The 22,064-nt window shown below is 34.8% G+C and overlaps 1 protein-coding gene across 2 annotated transcripts; it reads left to right on the top strand.

Annotated features, from left to right (window-relative positions):
- The first annotated feature begins 1,300 nt into the window (after positions 1-1,300).
- Positions 1,301-18,834, top strand: LOC131073967 (uncharacterized). Of its 2 annotated transcripts, XM_058010499.2 has the most exons (4): positions 1,301-1,442; positions 1,603-1,692; positions 15,460-16,568; positions 17,009-18,834. In XM_058010499.2, exons 3-4 carry the CDS (start codon positions 15,498-15,500, stop codon positions 18,731-18,733), a joined length of 2,796 nt encoding a protein of 931 aa, XP_057866482.2. In that variant the 5' UTR covers positions 1,301-1,442; positions 1,603-1,692; positions 15,460-15,497; the 3' UTR covers positions 18,734-18,834. The 2 variants fall into 2 exon arrangements, with proteins under 2 accessions (XP_057866482.2, XP_057866481.2); XM_058010498.2 differs by lacking the exons at positions 1,301-1,442; positions 1,603-1,692 and adding an exon at positions 5,424-5,639.
- The last annotated feature ends 3,230 nt before the right edge of the window (positions 18,835-22,064 follow it).

Raw genomic sequence — 22,064 nt, 5'->3', positions numbered from 1 at the left:
TTAGCATGGAAGTTGTTAGTGGAGACTCTTATCTACCATCTAAAATTTGGGCTTCATCCAAAGTGCGTGATCAATTACTATGCTTGATTGTCTCCTTATATTCCTCAACTTCTTGTATAGTTGCCAAACAACATCTAGATCGAGTTTGGTGGCCACTTTCAAATATTTTAAATTCTACCATTATATTCACTTTACAAATTTTTTTTATAAAGAGGTATATAGTCACCTCCACGAGAGCATCCCATAACACAATAGACATGAGGATGACTATACCATATATCCAACATGGAGGATGTCTTATGTAGGACAATTGCAAATGCATGGTTGCATGCAATTTGAGGGTCTTGTGATTTGAAAGTAGCATCACATCATAATGTATGTTCGAGGTAGGTGCTAAGTTGTAAATTGTAATGAAATCACAGTGTTGAACATTAGCCAATGTTGTACAAACCTCTAAAAACCTCTTATTGGCTTCATTGAAGTTATTTAAATTGAACCTCTTATACATAAGCCTAATTCAAGCGAACCCAATTAAGTAGTCTTTGTGGTATCATTTGCTTGCTAGCAATAACTTTCATGTTAAAATTCATCAAAAACCAAGTGTATACAATATTGTGAAAGTACATTCAATCAATGAATTTAGGATACCTGTCACTACCTACACATTAGGCAAATAATTCCATTCACAAGTATATATTGTGTAATTGTTGCATGGCACTTTGGATGGATTGGTCTACACAACTCACAACTCAATTGGTTGCTAATAGAAAATGTGGGTGAATTGCATCAAATGTAAAAATAATTTAAAAAATATATATTTTTTGAGATCATAATAATATGTAGACTGAAATAATTATTTCTTTTTATTTTGTGTGAAAATTGAAATAAAGAATGAAAAATATTGATCAATCAAATTGAACAAGAAAAAAATATTAATTAATAATTAATAATTATTCAATTTTAAATAATTTTACATGTCAATTTACAAAGATAAATATTTACTTAAAATAATTTTTTTTTTTACTTATAATTTATAATAACTAACTAAACAATTATCATTACAATAAAATTTATCTAAAAATCAAATTAATAATAAATAAAACGTACCAAACAAATATTAATTTTTATAAATTTACAAGTATATTATAAAACTATAAACTAATTAAAAACGAAAAATATCTAATATAGTGTTAAACTAAGAAATTTCAAACTACAAACTAATTAAAAAAGAAAAATATCGTATGCTATACTGTTTTTAATACAGCGGCCCTTCGTACTGGAAAAACAGGTACGCGAGAAATCGCATTGACGGATTCCATTTCATTATTAAAATCACTGTACTTTTAAAATTAAACATATTCCTACCCTCTCTAGAAGCTGATGTACACTATAAAGAATAGAATGAAGATTATTAATGTCTGCAACGAACAGTCTACAGAACGGTAAATCCTGTCATTTTTCAGAGTAATGATTTTTTGATTTGATAATAGATTTCTGTTTTGAATAAATTCTACATGAAATTATTGTTGAATTACTTAAATTCAGATATCATTATAAACTTTACATTCTAAATTATAATGCTTTCAACTGTGTAAAATACAGAAACTCTGCCTGTTATATTCCCTCTTTTTTCGCCTCTGGTTTGTAGCACACGGAGCAAAACAGCACAGAGAGCTCGTAAAATATACACAGGTAGCTTCTCACTCAAAAGCCTTTTCATCTACTTTAAAACCAGAGATTTATTTCTGCATCTGACGTAAATCATTTAAATTTTTATTTGAACGTTTGGAAATGGACGGATTCTCTCATGGCTGTGATGTTAGACTGAAATGATGAATGAATTTGTTGCAGTAAGTTATCTTTTGTATTGATCATGAGATTTCTCCTGTTAATGCAGTATATTTTCTCTGACTGCGGGATAGATTTCGTATAATTTTATTTAGGGCTTTTCTTTTGGCATGAAATCTTTTGTAAATAGTCAGTCTGTTCAGTTATGAAAGTGATATGTTATAGACTCTGGGTCTTCAATGGCTGGCGTTGTTTTTTTATTAAATTAAATTAATCAAATTATTTCTTTTGATAAAATTATATTGGAGTTCTTAATTTTATTTTACTAATTATAAATATTTAAAAAAATATTTTTGAAATCATTATCTATTTTTTTAGAGTATTATTTTTAAATTATTTGAATATTAATAATTTAAAATAAATGAATTAATATTTTATTTTTATATAAATATATAAATAGTTTTTATTTATAAAATTAAACTAAATAGTTTTGTAAATAAATGAATTAATATTATATTTTTAACACAACTTAATATATAATAATTACTAAAAATATAATATGATTGTTAAAGTGGTGATAAATTAATATATATTCAAATTTAAATTTTATAAAGTATATGTTTTTGATTAAAAAAGCAGTGAGAACTATCAATCATAGCGTAGAAACAACTAATAACAACAATTAACAGCACCAACCATCAAAAAGGCTACAGGGGTGCCTTGTGCACCTCAGTGGTCTCCATGGTACTGCTCCATTCGGTAGACAAGAATTTGTAGAGGTCCCTAGCCCCTTGTTTGTCCTCCTCAGTGTCAGCATAGCGTCCCCTCAACAGAGAGAGGGTGAGTGCGGAGCTGTGTAACACCTGCAAATGGAATTTGTTCAGGCCCACCATTTGGGCTTCCCAAGTCTCCATCTTGTTCTTGAGTTGTTTGACCTCCTCCTTGATAGACTGCAGATCAAGAACAGGGCTGAGGTTTTCAATTCTTTGCGTGATGTCCAACACATCCGTGCTCAACTTTTCCATTTGTTGCAGAGTAGGGGCCTCCTGGGGGTTCTCAGCAACCAAGTCATCAATAGTTTCCGTAGTTTCTTTGGGTTTGCCATCAGCAATGGAGTTGTCAGTATCCTTAACCAGGTCCATCAGAGGGATAGAATGCATCACCTGTTCAGCCAAGTTTAAATCCTTATCCAAATTTCCAAGATCCAGAGCATTGTTGTCAGGGATTTCCACACTCATAAGACCCTCAATGTCTGTGTTCATAGGGGTCGTATCTTTATCGTCAATGAGTTCCTGGGATTTCCTTTCAGGGGTAGTCATGTCAATAGCACCAACAATGGTCGGGGCTATGGGGTCCCTAGTCATATTAACATTATCAGCATCCCCATCAGGGGCCCCCTTAGTTTTAGGGCCCTCCTCCTTCTTGTCTCCGATGGGGTCCTCCTCAGAGTCCAGATTCTCAATAACTGGGGTCTTCTTCCTGTGGCCTTTGGAAGCAAGTCTGGAGGATCTCCTTTTAACCTCCAAGTCCAGGGAAGGGTTGTCGTTCTCAGTGTCCTCAGCTGAAGAATTGTCATCATAGACAATGCGTTTGCATTTAGCGGGGGTTTTTCTTTTCCCTTGGACAGGGAGCAAGAAGCATTGGGGGAGGCAGGTAGAGTTAGGCTAGGGGAGACCGTCGAAAGAGAAACAACCGAGGCATAGGCAGGCAAGGACATGATGGTTGTGGCAAAGCCTTCCTAGGGATATTGGAAGAATCTAGGGAAAGCCAGAGACAGGGCTGCGAGATGCTCGGGAGTCGACATTGGGGGCTGAGAGAGCGAAAGATTCCTAGGGGGGCAGAGAGCCTCATGAAATTTATACAACCTGTAAATAAGACCTTGGTGGAGGAGGAAAGGAGGCTTATCCCCATGCTTAGGGTCCATAGTGTCCTTAACAGAGCTCTCTAAGGAGTGTAGTAAATAAAACGACAGACAAAACAAATCATTATTGCAGAAGTGATTGAGGAGGGGCAAACGGTAGTAGTAGAATACCTTATACCTGCCTTCGAGAGTGAAGTATTTCATGATCATGAGGCAGATCATGTTCCATGGGTGCGTGAGCTCCTCCCGAGCAAACCCACCTTGCAGCTTGACAGGTTCCTCATGGTTGCGGAAAAACCGTTTCAAACCCTCACTGTTTGCAACATGGCTGGTATGCTTCCAGCGACGACCATCCAGGGTCAGCTTCATAGCTTGGGCAATGGTCTCCTCACAAACATCAAAGGTAATGCCGCCAACTGAGACCCATCTTCCAGACTAGGAGGAGGCGAAAGCAGCCGAGAGCTGCTCATCATGGCCCTTCAGGCAGTCCAGAAAATCAACAATTCCACCTTCAACACATAAATTCCAGACGAGAGGGTCATTTTTAAAATCACCCGGATTGTCCGGTTCATATCTCACTCTGTCGTCCCCCATTTCGCTCGCCAACAAAGCTTCCTTAGTCATAAAACAAATGAAGTTGCAAAGACCCTTCGAGAAGCAAGCCAGGAAGAGAAAATGGGGAATGTACGAGCCCAACGTCAATAAATGAGAAATGAGGTTGGGCGCATGGGAAAACAATAAGTCACTTTTAGAAATGATTTGCTGGTTACAAGGCATTAAGAGCCAGCAGATATCGGTGGCAGCCAACACGTTTCCAATCCAATCGTGCTTCATCATGGCTTTGCAAGCCCAAGTGAAATGCCAGCACAACAACACGTGCATCATCTCTAGCCTGGCCGAACGAGTCACCACCTCATCCGAAGGGATCTAAGGAATATTCCTATTATTTGAATTATAAATCCAAGTGAAAAAAGGAGGGGGAGGGAAGCATTTAGCAGCCACTCAATCATTAGTGGGGATCTTGGATTTCTCTTCCTGAAGGAGGAAGTTAACATGGTCTGGAAGTGATTTGTGACTCCTCCAACATCTCAACCCTGAGAGGTTTAGGTATATGCTAATTTATATTACTTTAAATATTTTTCTCTATTTAAAAGTAGTTCAATGAGTTCTTGTAGAACTTCAAGGGAAAATGAATTCTTGTGTAGGATTCTTAAATAGCAACTTTTGAGATGGTATAGGTACAATGAGCCAATACCCATGTTAAAGTCAACCATATGTCAATTCTATACATCAAATCAGTTTTTAAGTGTAAATTTATTTGAACTATAGTGAAATATAATTAATTTAGAGTGTTTGTAATTTTATTTTATAATTTTCTAGATACAAATTTAAACCAATATTTTAATACATTTATATAAAAAATCTTATTTTTCAACTATTGACAAGTCAATTCTTTATATTCATAAAATACATTTCTCTAGATAAAATTTAAATAAATATCACATTTAATTACTTAAATTTAATTGTCATTTTAATCCCAACCCCACATCTTTATTATTATTATTTAATACTATCTTCAAATATTTATATGTGAGGGCGCTTCAAGAGTTATTAACACTAAAAAGTAAAATTTCGCTGCATTTTTATCAAGATAGGAGGGAAGGCGCTTCAAGAGTTATTAACACTAAAAAGTAAAATTTCGCTGCATTTTTATCAAGATAGGCTCCTATCTTGATAAAAATGCAGCGAAATTTTACTTTTTAGTGTTAATAACTCTTGAAGCGCCCTCACATATAAATATTTGAAGATAATATTAAATTAATACAACCTCAACCCAACGAATACATAGCGGAGAGTTTCGAGGAAATTTGATTCACGATCTATCTTTTTATGGGTGCGCCGGTTTTATCTCGGTGGCAGCTTGCAGCACAAGGAGCGATCAAAATTGCAGAGGTTACTGTGAGACATAACACTCATATGATATTGTCAGGTAGCTTCCATATCTGCAGGATTTTATCTATTTCTTTTTTTGGCGTAGAGTTATGCATGTTACAGTTGCAAGTTGGAGTTTGTTAAGCTAAATTCTAGTCATTACTTGGCCATTAAAGAATCGAAACTCATCAGACACCAGGCAAATCTTCGCAATTAACTTAACAATGTTAGAACCTTTACCCAGATAGATTTCAGAGATTGGTATTGACCTAGTTTCTCAAGTTTTATTTTCTTTGCTGGAAACGAATGGATAAGCTATATATTCACTTTATACTCATTTAGTCCCCAGGGTTAGCCATTTAGCCTGCAAAGGATCGTTACCCATCTCACCAACTATAAGGATAATAGAGCTATCAAAGTAAGAAATATAAGTTATAATTGCTACAGAACCTGTATAACAGTACCATGATAACCAGATAGGTTTGTAGATGGCTTAACCACCGCCAGGATGTTAAAACCTCACGAAAAAACGTGGACCAGCTTCATGAAGATATGTTCGGTAAATATCTGCACAACGAATCTACTGGTTTTGGTCCAGTGGTAATTCACCTGGAGTTTACCAAATCTGTCACCGGTTTGTGCAATGGTTGACTCCCAAATAGTGGCTTTCCCTCATGGTACGCTTATCTGACAAAACTAAAAAATGCGCATGAGTAGGAGGAACAACAGCGGAATACATCCTTCCCACCCGTGCTGCAGAATCTTCATGGATAGCGAACGATATTAGTCGGCATCGGGTTCTTCTTTACCAATCCAAGTTTCAATGATTGGGTTCAGAAACAAACATTGTCTGAAGTTGGCAATTCTGACATTTTGAGTCCACTCCGCAACTCAACATGTAATAAATGCATATTTAAGGATGAGGGATTGAAATCAGGTTGCGCTTAACGGCAAAGATATCCGTGTCCTTAAAAAAAAATTCATGCAAATTATCCATATTCTTATATGTCTACCTACTTTATTAAGAGTTTATGTTTTGCTGGACGGTTTAAAAGCTAATTTGCTGCCGTGGAAACTACACCAGCTTCCTCGTATCGGTTGTTTCCTGTTGAAATTCTTCAAACAATTCTTGATAATGGAAACTATGATATTATCACCCATACCCTGGGCAGGAATGACAGATGAGCGTTTTGAAGAGCAGGGGATGCCCTCGCCACCTGCAGCTTGGAAGAGGACCCTTACCTTGTATTCAATTCTTACTATGTCCCAACCATCATGCTTCAATTGCTCACTGGCTGTATTTTTAACTGATTGAATATTGCTCCCATGCTCCTCGGTCAACCACAACATGGGGAATTTATTTACAGTTACAGCGTTGCTGTAAATGGTATATCTGTTAAGAGTCTGGAAAGGGTCTCGCGGAAGAGGAATCTCGACTCCTGGAACTCTAGCAGCAACAGAATCAGAAGAGAGAGGGGGGGAGGGGTTCTGCCCAAGGTTTTCAATTCTTTTTAAATATTGTTTGTTGTGGGCTGAGAAGCCATTTTGGCATTTCTCTAGCCAAACATTTACATGTATTGCTTGCCTTATCTCTAAGGAGTTTAGCAGAATTACCAAGGAGGCAGCTAAGGAAGTGTTTAAATATTTTATCCAACATATTCCTAGAAAGAACCAACTACAAGAAAAGAATGGGTGGAGCTATGCCAGCAATCCAAATGAAAAGAAAAACCAAACTAGACAACAAAAAAACTGACAGCAGACAAAACAGAACCAACCTAGAAGGAGATGATAATTAGCATTGGGGCCACCACCAACAAAAGCTTTCCATAGGCACTGTATTTAAGAGAAGAGTAACCAGCTTTACCAATCTTCCCTTCCGCATGGTCTGTCTTTAACAGACAGGGTCCTGACATCCACCACCAAGAACCACCCATAGCAAACAGTAAAGTCCTCAGCAGTAGATTAGAAGAGGAAAGATCAAGGTCAAGGTCTTTGAATATTAGTGCAAGAAATGAAGAAGCCATAAATGAACATGATGACGAGCTTGGAAAGGCAAATAATGGGAACTCTGATATGCCATCTCCCGAAGGAGCACCACCTTGAGTCATTATTTAATAGCCTTGGAAAGAGGCATTTCTTTTTATTCCTCTTAAACAATCACTGCTGTGAATGATGATATTCCTTCATGTTACAATGCCCCAATATAATCTGTGGATGATTATAGGCCTGATCTATATACGTCATGACACCCCACTCTTCTACTTGGAAGGTAAGTAAAAACAAATTTGGAAGGTTCATTTGAATTTGGGAAGGAATCGTATTTTGTGATGTTTGGACCTTCCTGAATGGTATTTGGAGGAACTTGCTATAACAGATTTAAGCTCCTTTTCGTCATGTTCTCTGAATCTATACAAGTTTCCCAATGCCTTTTGAATGGGGCAGGTTCAAGCTACAGTCACAAGTTATGACCTTGGAAAGTCAGCTGTCCCAGCTGGTGCTACAGAGCTCCACCACATGGATCAACATGTGCCTTGCTATCTTCACTTTTATAAAGTAATTGGGACTTGAAAATTTGACGAGCTATATTTGAAAAAACATCCAGTCAAGTAAACTAGTCAAGGGATGTGATATACATGTTATTATGTAGTAAAGACCAACTATTCAAGCTACTGAGGGATATATATTCCATATAAGGTGGAAGAGCACTAATCGGTATTCACAGTCTTGTTAGATGGATCCTGATCATAGACATGGATTAAAAATTATTATTTAGCTTTTAATTAAACACTTGTAAAACCTTAAAAGTGATTCTGCTCATAACCATCCTAGTAGCCCTTTAGGGTGCAGATTGTTGAAGAAAGTTGTTACAAGGAATCCTTGCTAAGTTCCGAACACATGGGCAGAGAAGACTAATCCAAATTTCCGTGGTTGTTCAGAAGGTCATATATGATGTTCTATTGAGCCTTGTGCTAAATCTGTGCCTACAATACTAGTTCAAAGAAATTTTTCGTTTAAGGATCTCTTTGTTAATGTTTGTAGCTTCAGTCGAATGATCATTTAGAATACATATAATATATGTTGATTAATAATAATATATTATTATGTTATATTAATATATTATTATTAATCATATAAAATTTAATATTCAATATTAATCTATTATATTATTCTAAATTAATAATTGATTGATGAAACATTATAATATTGATTAAATTATTATAATTAAAGGAGAGACATGTCCATTCAAGGACATGCCTTTCCAAAGGAATATATATAGTATAATGTTATTCAATTTGAGAACACATAGAATTCCAAGAATGCAAGTATCAGATTGAATCAGATGTATACATTAAAATACATCCAATAAAACCTGGGAAAATCAACATTGTATCAGAGCTTAGGGCTGTGAAGTTTAATTTGGAGGTTGGAGAGGGTTGGAGAATTCAGTTTTTTTAGAATTTTCAGTCTAAAATATGCCATTGTACGGCCCTTGGTTGGCCTCAAAATGAGGACTATAATATATGGATGGAAAGATCTGTGTTTCTAGTTTTCAAATATGTTTATCTCATCAAATTTTATTCAGTTTTGTGCAAGATATGACGACTTTGGTGCAGGTCACTTGAAACCCTACCTAGGGTTAGCAGTTTTGGGAAAAATGTCATAACTTTTGTTTTAACCATTGGATCTCGCTATAACTTAAAGGAAATGTTTGTAATTAGCTTTTCTAACATCTCACCGAAGAGATTGGATAAATTTGGTAAATTGCAAAAGTTATTAACGACTGTGTGTGGCAGATCATAATGAAAGTGTTGATCAAAATTATGAAAATGTTCTACATCATTCAAAGGGAATTATGATGAGAGATGATTCATGCGTGATATTTCTTATATGGGCTCACCTTATGAGAGGAAATGTTTTAAACTTAAGGACGAAAGCACAATAAAATTGAATTAAAGGGAGAAATAAATTGATGCTTATAAACGAATTGATGATTGAGACCGGATGCAGAGGGAGTTTGACATTTCAAAAGAGGACAAGAGGTTGATACAAGAACTTGAGCTTCATGGGGAGAAGATGGTTCAGTCAACTTGTGACAATTTCGATCATAGTGATTGAGAGGGATTTTCACTATTGAAGGTGAAACACTTATGAGGTAAATAATGCTAAAACACATGTATGCAAGTTAGAGAAAGCACTGTATGGATTAAAATAAGCTCCCAGAGCATGGTACGAAAGAATTGACAGTTACTTATTAGAGATAGGTTTCTCTAAGAACATTGTTGATCCAAATCTGTATTTCAAAATAATCAAAGGTGAAATGTTGATACTCATATTATATGTAGATGACTTATTAATTACAGGCGAAGATCATCTCATTGCAAAATGCAAACAAGAACTAGCTTCAGAGTTTGAGATGAAGGATTTAAGTCTACTCCATTATTTCCTTGGATTAGAAGTATGGCAAAAACCAGATGGTATTTATCTAAATCAAGGTAAATACACCATTGACATTCTGAAGAGATTTGGAATGATGAATTGTAAGCCAATGTCATCTCCTATGGAAACAAACCTACATAAACTAAAAGAAGCTATAGCAGATTCCAAATTTGCAGATCCAACATTATACAAACAGATTATTGGATCATTAATGTACCTAGTCAATACCAGACCTGATATATGTTATGCAGTAAATGCACTCAACCAACACATGGTTGAACCCAAAGAAATACATTTGGTTGCAGTAATTCATATATTGAGATATCTTCAAGGTACCTTGGACTATGGACTGCATTATGAACACACTGCATTGAACCTACATGGATACTCTGATTCAGATTGGGCTGGAAGCGTGATAGACAGGAAGAGCACTTCAGGATGTTGTTTCAGCTTGGGATCAGCTATGGTATCTTGGATCTGCAAAAAACAATCATCCGTAGCTCAGAGCTCCACAGAAGCTGAATATATAGCTGCATCCATGGCAGCTAAGGAAGCCGTATGGTTGAGGAAATTGATAGTAAGACTGTTTGGTGAAAGTTTGAAGCCTACTGTCATTCATTGTGACAATCAGAGCTGCATTAAACTTTCAGTGAATCCAGTTTTCCATGATAGATCCAAGCACATTGAGATCCCATATCACTATGTAAGAGACATGACAGAGAGAAAGGTAATAAGACTGGAATATGTCAATACAGGAGATCAGACAGCTGACATTCTCACCAAACCCCTAGCAAGAGTAAATTGATCACTTCAGGAGGTATCTTGGTATGGTTAAAATGTAATTGATGTCTAAAATTATGTAAACTTCTTGGTCATATACTTGCGTATATGAATTATGTAACCTTTCCCTGTGTTCATTCCTAAAGGATGACAATTCTTTAGTTAATGAACACTTGTATTTTAACATTGTAAGGTGACGATCTTATAAATGTTTGGAAGATCATATAAACTGAAAATCAAACAATTTGAATATCAGTAATATGATAAGTTATAGTAGACATTATGTAAGTGGATTAATGTCAGTGCACATACTATAACAGGGATATCAAAGTGAGTATATCCTTAGTATCACAGGCTGATACTTATAACAGTGATATCAAAGTGAGTATATCCTTAGTATCACAGGCTAATACTTAAAACAGGGATATCAAAGTGAGTATATCCTTAGAATCACAGGCTGATTCTTCATGCCTAGGTGATGTAATTATCATGAGATTAGTGTTGAGCTAAATTAAGTTTTAGGTCTATACTCCTAAGACTAAGAGGGAGTGTTAAATTTAGTCTCAGTCGTAACTCTAAAATCGTAATCTGTTTTAGCGCCCAGAAAATTCGATTTTATACTTGCGATTTAATTTAGTATTAAACTAACATACTAGTTTGTTATTGTTATTGTTATGTTTGGTTTAAGTAATCCCACTGGTGTAGAAGGATCGTGGCTCCACACAGGGGTCACGACCCTATGTGGAACCACGTGGTTCCACATAGGATCGCGACCCCCTGTGGAGGCACGATCCAATGAAGACAAATGATATATATCCGCCACCCTTGTTGAATAAAATTACATACGATACATGTGGTGAACGTAGAAGATATAATTGCTTGGTCTTCGCATCTGCAGAGGCAAACTGATAAGAGCTTGTGGATAGAATCGCCGACTGAGGCAATCCACGTGAGAGCTCATGGATAGAATCGCCGACTGAGGCAATCCATATAAGAGCTTGTGGATAGAATCGCCGACTGAGGCAATCCATGTGAGAGCTCATGGATAGAATCGCCGACTGAGGCAATCCAAACAAGAGCTTGTGGATAGAATCGCCGACTGAGGCAATCCACGCAAGATCTTGTGAATAGAATCGCCGACGGAGGAAAATTCACACCTTGAGACTATGGTCCCCTGTGATGAGCATCATATGGTTGATGCAAATACTCCCAATATCATGAGATGATATTTTTGAGTTATGGTGAATATCATGTGCCTTGATATTCTTGTTTATACCATACTTTCTGATATCATAGTGAGATAATATTTTCTCTATTCCATAATTAATCTAGACTTAATGCATTTGCATTGATTTTATCTTCCCTAGCTAAGAGGGAGCGTTAATTATGTTTTGTGTAGCTATGGTGAGGGCCATAAGTGTTGACATGGGAGATCACTACATATTATGTCTTATCATCCTCCCTAGCTAAGAGGGAGTGTTAATGTTTGTAGCTTCAGTCGAATGATCATTTAGAATACATATAATATATGTTGATTAATAATAATATATTATTATATGATTATTAATCATATAAAATTTAATATTCAATATTAATCTATTATATTATTCTAAATTAATAATTGATTGATGAAACATTATAATATTGATTAAATTATTATAATTAAAGGAGAGACATGTCCATTCAAGGACATGCCTCTCCAAAGGAATATATATAGTATAATGTTATTCAATTTGAGAACACATAGAATTCCAAGAATGCAAGTATCAGATTGAATCAGATATATACATTAAAATACATCCCAATAAAACCTGGGAAAATCAACACTCTTGCTTTGTACCTATTTGTTTTTAACTTTTTATGGGGGGCTATTGTGATAGTTATAGGCTTATAGCTACATTTCTTTGTATATCCAAAGCACTATGATGGTGGCTACCGCTTAAAGGCCAAAAACCAATGGCTTTGTATTTCTTTAATGAAACTCTTTTTCATCATAATCTATGTTCTAATTAGGGATGCAGGGTACTACCTTTATGTTGTCTCATATTAATATAAGTGCTAAATTCTTATTGTATTCTAATTTAGTTGATTGTATCTGAAACTCAGTTCAAATATCATCTCTTAGCATTATTTGGGGAAATGTAATGTGTTCCATATGGGTAATGCTACTTTGGATAACATTCACAATCTAGGTACCACAATTCTTTTGGAACTTTTATGGTTCAAACAAAGGATTGAGTCCTTTATGGTACTAAAATGCATCCTCAACTCGGTGGACTGCTCAACAATTTTGTTAAGATGAAAAGTTTGGCTTAATTTAGTAGTCCTATAAGGCTAATTAATTGAGTGTTATCTCTCTGTTCTGAAAAGGAATAGTGAGGAGTCAATAAAGGATCATTTTCTGGACTTATTTTTGCAAGAAGATGAACCATTAGTATTGGGCCAGAATATACTGGATATATGAGCACCATCTCAAGAAGTAACATGTGAAACATTTGGCATTGTTGTCAATATGGGTTATTGGCTAGGCAATTTTGTTTGCAGATGTTACATTTTGTGACAAGTGACAATTTCAAAACCTATGATTATTGCATTAGAATAACACCAATAGGTTAAAAAAGGATAATGTCTATCAAGGATGATCACAGAGGTTGAGATGATCTCCCGGATCTTCATTAAGCAATCAGCACGTTGAAACATAAATCTTGTGCTCTTGACAAAGTTGGTAACTTTACAAATTGAGTTCAAATCTTCTAGACAGCTTCTATAGTGTTTAAAAGAGAAAAGAAAATGACTATAACCTGTGGTCAGAAATCAAATGCTTCATTCTCCGATTAGATCAGAAAGCAGTGTCGTGACTTGAGAAACCCACCTTATAACAGGATATTAGTAGCCTCAAAAAGCCAATTACAACAAATCAGTCTCAGGACAAAGAACTTCAGCTTTTGTACCTCCATAAACTCCACACCTAACAAGAGCCTCATAAGATAGTTTGTCAATGAGAAACTTCAGAAAATAAAAAACATCCTTGTTAGGTCATAAGAAAGATATCTGTCTAAGTCAGAACTCAGAAAAGCTTTGGTGAAAGTAAAAACATTTTTGTTTATCATGCCTCTTCAGTGCCAGATATTCCCATGATCCGAAATGTGCTAACAGTAGTTTCCATGTTTACTCTATCGGAACAGCAAACCATGGCTATCTGAAACTGCAGCAACAACTAGTGTGTATAATTATTGATTTGCTCTATTTACATTTTACATCTTTATGTAGTTCTAGAATCTGCACCATTAGTCATAAATTGCAACAAAATTTTCAGCAGGGCTTTTGTGTGCATAATTTCTAAAGGCTTACAAATCCTATTTTTTCTTGGTATATATGTTGTATGCAAACTGCAAGCAATGTCGGTAGTTTTAGTAAATAGTGTATGGTTGATGGTTTGGTGTCGTTACACATCTTTGAGTTTGCAACCTAACTATTAAAACCTTTTAATATAGACTTTTAGCCCATATTTTCAGCATTCTGAATACTTTATTAACACAATTTCCCTCTCTCCCTTCCCTTCGCACTCTTTATATGGTTGGAAGAGTGGATAGTTTGGATAGAGAACATTTAGTGATACAATGTGAAACAATGGCTATTTCACTAAGGATTGTTCCTTTTCTAAACATAGCTACTATGAGATTTGGTGGCCTGTTGTAGACATTGTGATGTGTGCTTCGACGTTTCACCGTGTAGACCATTTTTTTAATAATATTTTGTTAAAGCCAACTCATTATGCTTTATTGGCATTAGGTAGTAATGCAACTTCTTGTGTTCGGTTGTTGATGGTTGTTTAACCAACTGTAAGTACTATCATATAAGAAGCAAGTCTATGTCAGCGATGTTATGCTGTTTGGGCGCTCCCTGTACCAAACAATTGTAAAGAGATTACCTACATGAAATTCTCTTCTTATCCGGCATTTTATTGTGTTCATAGTTACTACTGCTAATATTTATGCTGTAATCTGGTAGTCTACAATCAGTAGCAAACATTGTAAGTGCCATGCACTTATGTGGACTTTTCAGCTTAATGGCAATAAAACAACCATCTTTTATAGAGACTAAATACCCAATCTTGTATTTTTCCAAGCGTGTCAGGACTTGGTTTTACTTGGAATTCTATGAACCTTGGCACTACATATCCAAGCAATATTTTTATAGTATACAATTACAGGAGAACCTGTCTCTCAATAGAGTTTGTGCTATATCTAATCGGAACATTCAATGTGTTGTTACTTTAAGCCTTTTATAGTACAACAAAAAATTAGGGGTTTTTAATCAATTCGTCACTTCTTTTACAATACTTGTTTCTGGTCCTTAGTTCAGTACAAGTCAGTGGATGTGAGCATATTTATGAATGTTTTTTGACACCCCTAAGCTTTTAACATTTTAAAACTGTATTTTATAGGCACAGTGAAACAAACGTAGATTACCTCTGAATTGGATTATCTTGAAATCTGACTAGGATTCAAAATACATAAATATTTAACTTATTCAAATATTAGCGTGCTTATTCTAATGATCATCAATGTCCCATGTGAAGTACTTATTATGTAGTAAATATTTTGGATGGGTTTCATCTGCATGTATTTGTGCTCAAAACATATTGATCCTCTGTTCAGATCAGTGAGGAAAAGCTTGCTTTTGTCAATATAGAAGAATGCACTCTTTGGCTCAGGAAAGCAGTGGTGAGTCAGGACAAATAGAAGAAATGCCCGAAAGTCTGTTACAGCGATCGGATTCTACTAATTCAGATGAATTTTCTAATATTCCGCATATTTTACCTCGAATTGGAGACAAATATCAAGTCAATGTACCACCATTTAAACCCCCAGTGAACTGTTATCAACCTAGAGTGGCTGAAAGTTTGAATTTTAAGGGTAACAAGGATGAGAACATTGAACAGTGGCTTATAGAAGGATTGTCTTTGCCAATAATGCAGATCTCTAGTTTTCACCCCTCAGTTAGTGTAAAGGAGTGCCAGAAGACGTATGTGAATGGGCCAACCATTGCCAATGAACATGCCCTACAGGATTACTTGTCAGTTGTATCTGTTAAAAGTAAAACAGATGGTGTACTGCATCAACATGATTTTTTCCAGCTAACAGACGAAGGATGTGTCCATAATCTGAGTGACACTACCCAATTAACAGAGCACAACATAGATTCTTCTATTATAAATATCAAAACAGACATCATAAGAGCAGAGGATAGTTCTTTGACAGCCAAGAATGTGCCTGATGCATTTGACTATGGCATAGGGCAACGAAGAAAAAGGAGCAGGGTAAGTTGGAAGAGAGTCAAGAAAATCAAAATTGATTTTTTGGACCCCAGTAAACAGAGTTATGGTTCTAGATGCCAAAATCCACTTGAAATGATGCATAACATAGAAGACACAAATTCAAGAAGTTACATGATAGTGCCTGGTAGGTCAAGTGCACCCTGGAGTAAAATTGAGGAAGATCTGTTTATCCTTGGGCTCTATATTTTTGGGAAAAATTTCAATCCTGTGAAGAGGTTTGTGCAGACCAAAGAAATAAAGGATATTTTATCATACTATTATGGAATATTCTTCAGGACAGAGTCATATTGCAGATGGGCAGAATCTAGGAAGACAAGAAGCAGAAAGTGTATCCAGGGGCAGCGCATTTTCTCTGGATGGAGGCAACAGGAATTGTTGACACGCCTGCTTCCACACATATCTGATTCTTCCAAAGATGAGGTCCCAGAGGTAATGGTTGTTTTGCCACAAATTATGTTAATTGTTTAAATGTAGAAATTACACATTGCCCATGTCATAGAGTAATGGAAAGATGCTATTATTTTATGGTATTTTTTAAAATTAATTGAATTTATTCTAGATCAAATATAGACTTAATTGCAGTCCGGCAACATTTCTTATGGCTAAAACAATGAAATTGTTGTTCTCAATTAACTTAGCTCAAAGTTGACCAATTGATTCTGAAACGTGTATAGCCTAGAAGTAAAATGCAAAGACAGCATGCAGTAATATGAACAATGCTCGAGTCTTTATGCAAAACTTAAAATTAATTGATTTTAAATACCCAGTTACATAGTTTTCAAATTAATACTTACTTTGAATCTTTGACAATTTGAATTGACTGCTTTTTACTGGTATGTGTTCTACAATGTTACTTTTGTAATGAACAGATAATGAAGCAATTCAATGAGGGAAGAATTTCTATGGAAGAGTTTGTTACAAAGTTGAAAGGTTTAGCAGGATCAGAGGTGCTTGTACAAGCTGTGGGAATTGGTAAAGGTAAACAGGATCTTACCAGAGCACTCATAGATCCAGCAAAAGCGAACCAAGTCCTTTCCCGTTGTAAAATTCCAGTAGGCAAGGCATGCTCCTCTCTTTCCACTGAAGACATACTCAAATTTTTGACTGGAGATTTCAGGCTTAGCAAAGCTCAAAGAGATGACTTGTTTTGGGAAGCTGTGTGGCCTCGTCTCCTGGCTAGAGGATGGCATTCTGAACAGCCAGAGAACCAGGTTTTATTTGGGCTTAGACAGTCTTTGGTATTTCTTATCCCAGGTGTGCAGAAGTTTTCAAGGAGAAAACTCACCAAAGGAATACATTATTTTGATTCTGTGAGTGAAGTTTTAAGGAATGTGGCTTCAGGTCCAATGATGCTTGAACTAGAAAGTGATCTCATGAGTGAGTCGGAAGGGAAAACTGAAATTCTGTCCACTTCTGAGAATGGAGAAGTAGAAACTGGGCATGTGGAACATTCCCATACCTATCTTCAACCAAGATTTTACACAAAGTATTCAGACTCTTGTATGTTTACTGTAGTTGATACCAGCCTGACATCACAACCTGAAAAACCACCTAGAACACAAAGGAGAGTGACATTGTCTTTGGCTAATAACTCAGAGATGTTCCAGAAGGTATCTTTGGAAACAGAAGAGGAGAGTTATTCAGCATCACACCTAACTGAGCAATTTGAAGGTTGCAAATGCTGTTTAGTGGGGGATGTGTTGAATAGTAAACCAGACAAGTCCACCACCATTGCAATTAATAATAAAAATTCAGATGAGAAAATCAAGCTTTACGGAACACTGGAGGCATCAAATCCTGATCAGAATGATGCTCTGTCCTCATCGTGGGAGCAGAGTAGATCAAAGTTACTTAGTGACTGCAAAGATGATACTGTATATGGTAATTCAACAAAAGCTGGCAGATCAAAAGTTAAAGGAGCAATACTTATATTGAACAGTAAGGAAGAAACTTATGAAGCCACTTCAGATGCAAACTCATCAAAAAGAGTCACAACCATATCATCTTCAAGTCAAAAAAGTCCTGAGAGAAGCATTTGTATTAGTCTTTCGGCTGGAGATTCTTTTTCTGCACATAACATCAGCAACACTTTACCAAATTCTAGGGGATGCAGAGCAACATCTGAGATGGGTTTAGGCTTACAGTTGCTCCAAGTTCAACCAGAAAACACGGATACAAATTATATCCTTCAAACAGGCAGTGAAGTTTTGAATGGTTCAGAAACTGAAGAAAATGCTCATTATGGTTCAAGTTCTCAATGCCCTACAGGAGAGCCTGCTAAAGTATCAACAGTTTTACAGGCCTCATCACACTTAACTTCTGGTCCAAAAGAGAGCAAATCTACTGAGCCACAAGAAAACAATGCAAGTGCACTACTAGAGAATGCAATCACTATACGCAGGCAAAGTATGAGGGTTCGGCCCTTGACTGCAAGAGCGTCAGAAGCATTTGCAAGTGGATTTTTTGACACTAAACGGCGGAAAAAGAGTGGTGAGAAAATGCTGAATTCATACCCCTATCGAACCAAATCTCTTTGCAGACTGATTGGAGATGAAGTAACTGCTTCATTCAATGCTTGTAGGTCAGAGAGTTGAAATATCTGCATCTGGATTACAAGAATGGTATCTATGCAAGGTACTCGTAACAATGGTGGTTGATTATGTTAATAATTCTGAATTTGTTTACCAGAGGAAACAAACCCGCATTTGGGATGTCCTAAACAAAAAAAAACAGATACTTAACTCTTGATGCTAATTTATGACTATAATTGTAATATGAGTATGTACATTGCTGGGTCGAAGCACACGTGAACATAAATATGTTTTTCAAGGAACAACTGCAATCGTTGTTATGATGTGCACCTTCGCGTTCATGGTGCACTTCAGAACAATAAAGGTTTGACCCCAGAGAATGAGAGGTTGCCAGCTCATCCAGGAGTATATTTATTATATTATTTCATTCAAATTGAAGACAAATTCAACCCTCATTTTTTGAGGAGCTCCTAAACTAATTTTTTTGGGGCTCAGAACACTCAATTTTTATTATGGTAGATACAATAACTTGACCTTAAGCCAAAGTTGTAAATTGTCTGTACTGTAAATCAAACAGCAAAAAGGAAGTTAAAAAATTTCTCAAACATGTTCTGTGGCTTTAGATGCCTAACTACTCTGCTTTTATAGTTGGCTACCACTTGTAGAAGCTTGAGCTTGTTTTGTCGCTAACCTGCATCAGTTTTTGTTGAGCTATCGGTTTGTTTTCTCTCTGATTTTGTGCTTGTGGCGGATTGTTCTAGCTTGTTTTTCTTGAGACGATTCTCAGCTTTAATGGGCTGCATACATTCCAAACTTATTATTAAGCAGCATAGAGCTCTAATTCAGATTTTTCCAGTAAGTGGAGCCTAGAGGTTTTCAAGTAAACTAAAAGATTTCCAATATTACACAAGTATTATAGCAGCAGGAAAATGCATTGGGCCAATTATAGGCATATTCTAAATTGAACAGCAGAGAAAATTTCAAGGAATAGAAAATCTTCTATAATATATAATGTTGGTAAATCTTTTAGGATGGATGGTTAACTGTGTTTGGGAAATTTAAAAAACATATATTTCCAGAAACTTATAATAGTTTTTTCCCATTGTTTCTATATATAGATATATAGTTTCCACCAAAAAACTGGTCATATTAGTTTCAATATTTTTGCTATGAAACTTTAGGCCAAATTTTTTATTATAAATTTAGCAATTGATAAGTTTAGTTTTTAATTAAAAAAAATTGTATGAATTAATCAGTAGTATTAAAATCTATTATTAAATATTTAAAGCATAAGTATTTATGATTGATAGTTTGTATTTATATTTTAAAAGTTGTATAGGGTGATATAGAGTGTTTGTGAACAAGGTTTTAAATATTTGTCTATCAATTATTTGGTAGCACTTTTAGATGGTACTAAGTTTTAAAAAATTTGGTGATATAATAATTTATTGATACATTCATGAGAAATAAGTAAATAAATAATTTTAAAATTATATTCATTTGTTAACATTGATGATTGTGTCACAATAAGTATTTTATAAGAAAAATCAATTTATAAGTTCTTTAAAAGCATGTTGCTATTTAATAGTACTACAATATTTTCATGTGTGATAAAGACATTATTTCTATAAATTAAAAAAATGTAGATTTGTTTAATTTTTTGTGTTATACACATTGCTAATTGTATATTCATTAATTAATGTATTTGAATATGTAATGTTTATTTATTATCACAATCTTTATTTATACAAATTCTAATATGTTATGTACAATATTAAAATTGGATATATAAAGGTTGATCAAGACATGTAAATAACAAGCAAAACATGTATCATAACACATGAAAATATATTATCTAGTGGAGATTATTTTAGTGGTAAATCTTCCTTAATATATTGAACAATTCGAAATTGGTGAATATATTGTAACCAACAGGTTGGTCAAATTACCCTAATTTTATGAATTGTAGATCAAAAGTATTTCAATTCATCCTCAATTTATTTTACGAGGCAAATGTAATTTGGCTAATAACAACTATGTATTTTCAATGTTCTTAAAATTTCAGAAGCATACATATTAATTCGCTCACATATTTGTCAATACCATTAAAAATTTATTATGTATGAGATCCATTTTGTCAAAACCATTAAAAGTTCACTGCATTGGAGGACCAATTTCATTAATAACATTAAAACTTGAATACATAAGATGACCGATTTTGCCATAACTATTCTAATTCCATGTTGAACCTAAGTCCACAATTGCCTCTAAAATCATAATGTATGTGTTTTGTTGGGGTTCAATTCACTAAACATTTATATGTATCCTTCTATAATCATGTGAGATTCATCAAATTTAAAAATCATGTGGAATTCATCATATATGGATTGATATACATACAACCACTAGTTTGATTCATTTTAACACATTTTATTCAACTTTGACCTCTCAATTCAGCTATAAAAAAACATATCGGTAAAGTTTATGAAAAACAAATCATAGATAAAAAGAACAATTAGTGATAAGATGGAAAAAACTAAGAAGAATATCTTAATGTTAAGCATGCCCTCTAATACGATGAGCATATGCAAAGAAAGGAAAAACTTGTTGAAAGTGAAGGTTCAATTTAAGTTCAATTTGAAACGATTATCGTAGAAGCAATAAAAGTAAAAAATTATTTAGTTGAGTGTTGTTTTTTCATATTTTGACTCGAGGGTGTCCTATGATAGACTACCTAGAATAGCTTTAACATCGTTTTTGGACATTCCTAAATTTCCCTAGACACATTGGTCAATAAATAGTGAATGAGAATGGACAAATTGTCTTGTTGAGATGAAAAAACAAGATTTACAAGAAATATAAAAGTCAACCTTTATTACATCATCTTTAGAGAAGTTACAACAATACATAATATTTTTTGGGTATGTATGCATGTGTATACTATACACAAACATGTTTTTCGACCTCATCTACCATGTGTTTGTAAAATGAAGGAGAATCTAACACCACAAAATCTATTTGAACTAGTTAAGAAATATTTGAATGAAATTGGAGGTATAAATGACTTCACAATAGCCAAAAAGTTGGTGTGTGTAGGTGCTAGTGGAACTTCAATAATGCAAGGTAAAAGGAACGATCTTTGCATAAATCTACAAACTACTTTTTCACCATACATGATTTATATTCATTGCATGACCCACAAAATAAATTTAACATTTAAAATTGTGGGAAAATTTTCTTTAGTATAAAAAGTTAAAAATCTAGCCTGTAAGCTCTCCTCATACTTTTGTTGAAGTTCCAAATGGTATGCAAAACTTTAACATTTTGCTAGGGTAATAATTGTAGGAAACAAGCTTCTTAAGGATGTTGATACTAGATGGATCTCCTTTCATGG

This window comes from Cryptomeria japonica, chromosome 9 (genome assembly GCF_030272615.1).
Source record: "Cryptomeria japonica chromosome 9, Sugi_1.0, whole genome shotgun sequence".
Taxonomy (NCBI): domain Eukaryota; kingdom Viridiplantae; phylum Streptophyta; class Pinopsida; order Cupressales; family Cupressaceae; genus Cryptomeria; species Cryptomeria japonica.
The sequence above is the reverse complement of the archived record's forward strand: the minus strand, read 5'-3'. Positions and strand labels throughout refer to the sequence as shown.